This window comes from Penaeus vannamei, chromosome 9 (genome assembly GCF_042767895.1).
Source record: "Penaeus vannamei isolate JL-2024 chromosome 9, ASM4276789v1, whole genome shotgun sequence".
Classification (NCBI taxonomy): Eukaryota; Metazoa; Arthropoda; class Malacostraca; order Decapoda; family Penaeidae; genus Penaeus; species Penaeus vannamei.
The window spans coordinates 33,946,703-33,954,202 of record NC_091557.1 but is presented as its reverse complement, the minus strand read 5'-3'; the positions used below and the strand labels follow the sequence as shown (position 1 = coordinate 33,954,202).

General features: G+C 45.8%; 1 protein-coding gene across 1 annotated transcript in view; it reads right to left on the bottom strand.

The window, feature by feature from the left end:
* LOC138862714 (glutamate receptor ionotropic, delta-1-like) overlaps positions 1–7,500 on the bottom strand; it is a 12,292-nt gene that overhangs the window by 3,534 nt on the left and 1,258 nt on the right. Inside the window, exons 2-5 of the mRNA XM_070125611.1 lie at positions 7,200–7,500; positions 6,357–6,507; positions 5,020–5,203; positions 917–1,104 (exon numbers count right to left, since the gene is read on the bottom strand). The exon at positions 7,200–7,500 is cut by the window's right edge and continues 179 nt beyond it. Of these exons, the coding sequence (XP_069981712.1) occupies positions 917–1,104; positions 5,020–5,203; positions 6,357–6,507; positions 7,200–7,500 (824 nt within the window). The remainder of the gene's footprint in view (positions 1–916; positions 1,105–5,019; positions 5,204–6,356; positions 6,508–7,199) is intronic.

The following is a 7,500-nucleotide window of genomic DNA, read 5'->3' as shown; positions in this document are numbered from 1 at the left end:
GTATGCTTGTCTGTGTTGCAAAGTAACTAAATGAATTGATATCTTTCTATGAAATGTATTCCATATGGTTTCCGGCGTCAGTGTTTCAGTAATGTCTCCATACGAGATGATTCAAACGCAATGTGCATAGTGTATACTGCCTAGCCAATTAAATTTAACATCGCATATTTTTTCCAGAAATTAACAATATTATCTGATGATTGATTATTAAGCTGTACAGTCAGAACAGGACCTCATTTATTTATCTTTATTGCGATATTTCCTACTTTATCATCAACTATTAGCGGATAACACTGACCAATTAGGCTAAATAATAAAAAGTGTCACATTTAGGTAAGGTTATTACTCACGTGACAGTAACTCGACCTGGGTCACGTGAGACTATGGAATCCACTCTCAATAATCAAACAGACGCAGCAGATGACAGAAGGAAAAAAAGAAACTGACATATGGTGGTTCTCACGGCAATTATTTTTTTTCTTATTTTTTGGGGGGATGGGGGTGGGGGTGGGGTGAGACAGTGGCTTGTATGTGTCCATATAACGCATTGAATCTGAATTTAACAAACTTTCATCACTCATTTTTTTTGCAAACCAAAATCAGATGTGCTGTGAGGCTAATGTAGACAATCTTGTTCAATAATACTAGATCCGTAAACTATGTTAATCTATCAGCTTTTCAGATAATAACGACTATGTACCTGGAAATAAAACGAGGGCTTTTGCATCTGCATTTTCTTCGGCTTTGCGACAATGCGACGACAGTTAGTAGAAAACGAATAAGGGTCAAAGCAAGGTCTATATAAGTACTTATATAGACCTTGGGTCAAAGAAGGAAGTAAATAAGACACTTTTGAAGGCAAAAACTAAACAGGAAGGAATAAAATTCGGAGAAAGAAAACTAAAAACACACTTACCTAAGGTCACTGAAGGCTAAGCTATCCACCGTCTCTATCCTGGTTGGATAAACGGGTACAGTCAGCACGGCGATGAGGTTGCAGGTGTAGGATATATCCAGGATCCAACACATGAACCACCAGAGTCCCAGGAACCCTCTCACGAACCACGAATCGGGGACTCGGTATAGGGACTGCGTCGTCAGGCCCTTTCGTGGGATGAGCGGTTCGTGTCAGTGGCATGGGGTATGCTACTGGTCTAGGGTGGTTAGTGTCAGTGGCATGGGGTATGCTACTGGTCTAGGGTGGTTAGTGTCATTGGCATGGGGTATGCTACTGGTATAGGGTGGTTAGTGTCAGTGGCATGGGGTATGCTACTGGTATAGGGTGGTTAGTGTCAGTGGCATGGGGTATGCTACTGGTCTAGGGTGGTTAGTGTCAGTGGCATGGGGTATGCTACTGGTCTAGGGTGGTTAGTGTCAGTGGCATGGGGTATGCTACTGGTATAGGGTGGTTAGTGTCAGTGGCATGGGGTATGCTACTGGTCTAGGGTGGTTAGTGTCAGTGGCATGGGGTATGCTACTGGTCTAGGGTGGTTAGTGTCAGTGGCATGGGGTATGCTACTGGTCTAGGGTGGTTAGTGTCAGTGGCATGGGGTATGCTACTGGTCTAGGGTGGTTAGTGTCAGTGGCATGGGGTATGCTACTGGTCTAGGGTGGTTAGTGTCAGTGGCATGGGGTATGCTACTGGTCTAGGGTGGTTAGTGTCAGTGGCATGGGGTATGCTACTGGTATAGCGTGGTTAGTGTCAGTGGCATGGGGTATGGTACTGGTATAGGGTGGTTAGTGTCAGTGGCGTGGGGTATGCTACTGGTCTAGGGTGGTTAGTGTCAGTGGCATGGGGTATGCTACTGGTCTAGGGTGGTTAGTGTCAGTGGCATGGGGTATGCTACTGGTCTAGGGTGGTTAGTGTCAGTGGCATGGGGTATGCTACTGGTCTAGGGTGGTTAGTGTCAGTGGCATGGGGTATGCTACTGGTCTAGGGTGGTTAGTGTCAGTGGCATGGGGTATGCTACTGGTCTAGGGTGGTTAGTGTCAGTGGCATGGGGTATGCTACTGGTCTAGGGTGGTTAGTGTCAGTGGCATGGGGTATGCTACTGGTCTAGGGTGGTTAGTGTCAGTGGCATGGGGTATGCTACTGGTCTAGGGTGGTTAGTGTCAGTGGCATGGGGTATGCTACTGGTATAGGGTCGTTAGTGTCAGTGGCATGGGGTATGCTACTGGTATAGGGTGGTTAGTGTCAGTGGCATGGGGTATGCTACTGGTCTAGGGTGGTTAGTGTCAGTGGCATGGGGTATGCTACTGGTCTAGGGTGGTTAGTGTCAGTGGCATGGGGTATGCTACTGGTCTAGGGTGGTTAGTGTCAGTGGCATGGGGTATGCTACTGGTCTAGGGTGGTTAGTGTCAGTGGCATGGGGTATGCTACTGGTCTAGGGTGGTTAGTGTCAGTGGCATGGGGTATGCTACTGGTCTAGGGTGGTTAGTGTCAGTGGCATGGGGTATGCTACTGGTCTAGGGTGGTTAGTGTCAGTGGCATGGGGTATGCTACTGGTCTAGGGTGGTTAGTGTCAGTGGCATGGGGTATGCTACTGGTCTAGGGTGGTTAGTGTCAGTGGCATGGGGTATGCTACTGGTCTAGGGTGGTTAGTGTCAGTGGCATGGGGTATGCTACTGGTCTAGGGTGGTTAGTGTCAGTGGCATGGGGCATGCTACTGGTCTAGGGTGGTTAGTGTCAGTGGCATGGGGTATGCTACTGGTATAGGGTGGTTAGTGTCAGTGGCATGGGGTATGCTACTGGTATAGGGTGGTTAGTGTCAGTGGCATGGGGTATGCTACTGGTATAGGGTGGTTAGTGTCAGTGGCATGGGGTATGCTACTGGTATAGGGTGGTTAGTGTCAGTGGCATGGGGTATGCTACTGGTATAGGGTGGTTAGTGTCAGTGGCATGGGGTATGCTACTGGTCTAGGGTGGTTAGTGTCAGTGGCATGGGGTATGCTACTGGTCTAGGGTGGTTAGTGTCAGTGGCATGGGGTATGCTACTGGTCTAGGGTGGTTAGTGTCAGTGGCATGGGGTATGCTACTGGTCTAGGGTGGTTAGTGTCAGTGGCATGGGGTATGCTACTGGTATAGGGTGGTTAGTGTCAGTGGCATGGGGTATGCTACTGGTCTAGGGTGGTTAGTGTCAGTGGCATGGGGTATGCTACTGGTCTAGGGTGGTTAGTGTCAGTGGCATGGGGTATGCTACTGGTCTAGGGTGGTTAGTGTCAGTGGCATGGGGTATGCTACTGGTCTAGGGTGGTTAGTGTCAGTGGCATGGGGTATGCTACTGGTCTAGGGTGGTTAGTGTCAGTGGCATGGGGTATGCTACTGGTCTAGGGTGGTTAGTGTCAGTGGCATGGGGTATGCTACTGGTCTAGGGTGGTTAGTGTCAGTGGCATGGGGTATGCTACTGGTCTAGGGTGGTTAGTGTCAGTGGCATGGGGTATGCTACTGGTCTAGGGTGGTTAGTGTCAGTGGCATGGGGTATGCTACTGGTATAGGGTCGTTAGTGTCAGTGGCATGGGGTATGCTACTGGTATAGGGTGGTTAGTGTCAGTGGCATGGGGTATGCTACTGGTCTAGGGTGGTTAGTGTCAGTGGCATGGGGTATGCTACTGGTCTAGGGTGGTTAGTGTCAGTGGCATGGGGTATGCTACTGGTATAGGGTCGTTAGTGTCAGTGGCATGGGGTATGCTACTGGTATAGGGTCGTTAGTGTCAGTTAGTGGTATGGATATGCTAGTGGTATGGGGTATGTTTTAATGAGTGGCATGTGGTATGCTTGTGATATGGGTGGCTAGTGTCCCTTAGTGGTATGTGGTATGTTTTAATGAGTGGCATGTGGTATGCTTGTGATATGGGTGGCTAGTGCCCCTTAGTGGTATGTGGTATGGGTGGCTAGTGTCCCTTAGTGGTATGTGGTATGGGTGGCTAGTGCCCCTTAGTGGTATGTGGTATGGGTGGCTAGTGTCCCTTAGTGGTATGTGGTATGGGTGGCTAGTGTCCCTTAGTGGTATGTGGTATGGGTGGCTAGTGTCCCTTAGTGGTATGTGGTATGGGTGGCTAGTGTCCCTTAGTGGTATGTGGTATGGGTGGCTAGTGTCCCTTAGTGGTATGTGGTATGGGTGGCTAGTGTCCCTTAGTGGTATGTGGTATGGGTGGCTAGTGTCCCTTAGTGGTATGTGGTATGGGTGGCTAGTGTCCCTTAGTGATATGTGGGATGCCTGTGGTATGGGTGGCTAGTGTCCCTTAGTGGTATGTGGTATGCTAGTGGTATGGGTGGCTAGTGCCAATTTGTGGTATGGGGTATGCTAGTCGTTGGATAAATCGCGTCCAAGTTCACTTTGTGTTCTATTTATTCCCAAGTTTTGTCTTTTGTGATTATATAAAAAATGCCTCCCAGATATTAAGGAACATTAATCATACAAATCAGAGATGTAACGAATGTGCTCGATTATACCTGGCCAATATTGTAATGCACGATGTAGATTTCGTTTTAATTCCTATAGTTTGTCATCGTTATGTATCTATTATTATATAATAGTCCTAATAACACGATTCTATTCGGTTCAAATTCGACAAATGACATGTTTCGACTGAGAGCTTCGTAAATATATAACCATTTGATTTTCACTGTTGTACATCCACGGGCACATTATCGATTGTACACACACGCACGCGCACACACAAATACAGGTGTACACACACCCAATCACCCCCACACACACACACACACTTATATATATATATATATATATATATATATATATATATATATATATATATATATACACATATACATATACATATATACATACACATATATGCATACACACACACACACATATGTGTGTGTGTGTGTGTAGTGTTTATACATATATAAATATATATATATATATATATATATATATATATATATATATATACATATATATACACACATCTATATATATATATATATATATATATATATATATATATATATATATATATATGCACAATACTTCCTTGAAGAACGGCACCCACTTGGAAGATGGTGGTCGCGTTGACCGCAAAGGAGGCGTGAGTCCTTCTCCTCGCCAGAAAATGGAACGAGGCAACAGCCACGGCGAAGGAGCAGCCCACGGCCGCCCACACCGCGCCCGTGAAAGGGTAGAGGACGCTCCTCCACCGGGGCAGAGGAGGTGGAACTTTCAGGATCAGCCCGAATCTGCGAGGTAGAGGTGGGTTCTGTGAGGAAGTGGAGAGTAGTTCCAGATGGGGGGGGGGGGGAGAGCTTCTATGATGTGTAAGGGTGTGGCTCCCTGAGGCGTGTGGTCGAGTAGTTCCATGAGGTATGAGGACAAGGGTTTCTGTGAAGTGTGAGGTCGATAAGTTTCATGAGGTGTGTAGTCGAGTGATTCCGTAACAAATTATGTCAAGTGTTTTCATGAGGTCGAGCGGCTCTTTGTGTGAGACGAGTAGTTCCATGAAGTGTGGTGTAGAGGGTGGTGGTTTATATTTAATAAATTTGGTCACGTGATTCCATTGAAATAGAGATATAATCCTTTTACCATACTCTATAAGAGGGACATGAGCAGAAATAAAGACAGAGGTACCGACAGAGACAGAACGGAGATAGACACAGAATTTGAACGGGCAAAAATAGAGATAGAGATAGATAGATAGAGGGAGAGAGAGAGTTTACTGTATGTAGAGTGTAAACAGAGTAATAGCAAAAATAAACGAGAAAGAAGGAAAATTCCAAAAGGAATGGATTATGAATTATCAAGGCTTATAACAACCTACTTCATGTAACCTTCAAAAGGTCTATGTAATTTATGTTAGCTGATATATGGCTGCGATACAAATAATATATATCTTCTATTTTCGTACATGAAACTCAGGCTTACGTGGAAAAATCGTCTAATTATTTTTTAAGACTGTCTTAGATCGTTTTGATATGATACATGAAGCATACTGTTAAGCCAAAGCACTGAACGATATCCTCATTCTGTGATCCTGCATTTTGGTGAAACAAATTATTAATTCTGCATTTTATTTCAACATATAATCGGTAAGCGGTACAGTGCGAGTTCAAAAGAGTTACAGATAAGAACCTCTCACGTTCGTTCTAGAATATAAGATAAACTGCTGCACCTTAAACACAGTTTAAGAAAATCTAATTTTGCCGAGGAGTGTCAAAGAAAAAAATCGAAACAGTTGTAAAAGAGGTCCTTAGCTAAACTGACCTTCATGGCTTCACGACCGTTCCCCTCGCTGCTGTAGGGCACAGCAGCTTTCTCAAACATCTAATTTACACACTGTATATCGGGAGGAAATATTTAAACTACAGTTGAATGGGAACTCAGACGGCCACCGACCCTTCGTTGTAGTAGGGCACGGAGTAGTCGAAGTCCTCGGCCCGCTCCGGCGTGACCGTGAAGTAGTTGATGGCCAAGTCCTTCGCGCCGCGATGGAGCTCTCCCAGCATCCCACTCCACGTCCCGTTCTCGTCCCTCTCACCCCACTCGGCTGCAACATTAAGCGGTTTGATTCCTACGTGCACTAAATAGGCGGAAACTGTAGAATCAGTGGAACTTTGGTTTCCGATTCTCGTGTCAGTGGGGAACTGGCTTTCTGCCTGTTGTAAACCCATAATTTTATTCATACTTAGGGCAAGTACTTCCATTTTTTCAATCGCTGACAATGAACGTCGTTTTGGCAACTATTCCGTGGTTGTTAGGTACTTCAAAATTAATGTGATCATTGTAATATCCTCAACACGGTAATGTTACTGAGATCATGTGGATCTAAAATTTATAGATGAGATTAGTGCGATCGTAGTGAGATATTCTGATCGATGTTATTTTGCAACAAAATGCAATAGCGTGTTTTTTGTTTGCATGAAAATAGATGACCGAAACATGAAACCTCATGGAGGAAAACTAATGTGAAAGAACTTAGTGAATTTTGCTAACTCACGCAGAAAGTCTCGTATGTTTCAGTGTCAGTGTTAAATCGTCGTTAAAAAAATTGGCTCATTTTACATTATCGTTATGGAATTTCTTCTCTCAAGATAAGTTATCAAAGGTGGAATGTAAAATTGATACATATAAGCTGACTCCTATTTAAAAGATTATTCAAGACGTTTCAAGGCAATTGCCATAAGAGGAATGTTGCCTGATACAGAAATCTGATGAGTCTTTAAAGAAGGCACCGCCTACCGTCGGGCGCCTGCTCTGTGGACGTGTAGGTGAAGTTGAGCTGCGCCGCGAGAGCATCCATCATCCGTATGTTCGTGCCGTCCAGACTGTCGTCGGTCTCGAAGATTAACGGCATGTCGTCGTAGTCGGACGCCAGGTGGATGGCCTTGCCCCCGAAGTCCGCGAATCGGTCGCGGAAGAGGTCGTCCCAGGTGGCGAAGGCGGCGGGGTCCCACACGCCCAGCTGGAGGAACTTTTCGGCGGCCGCGTAGGGCAGCCACGTGGCGACGCGGAACACGGGGCGCTGGGGGTCAGCCGAGGG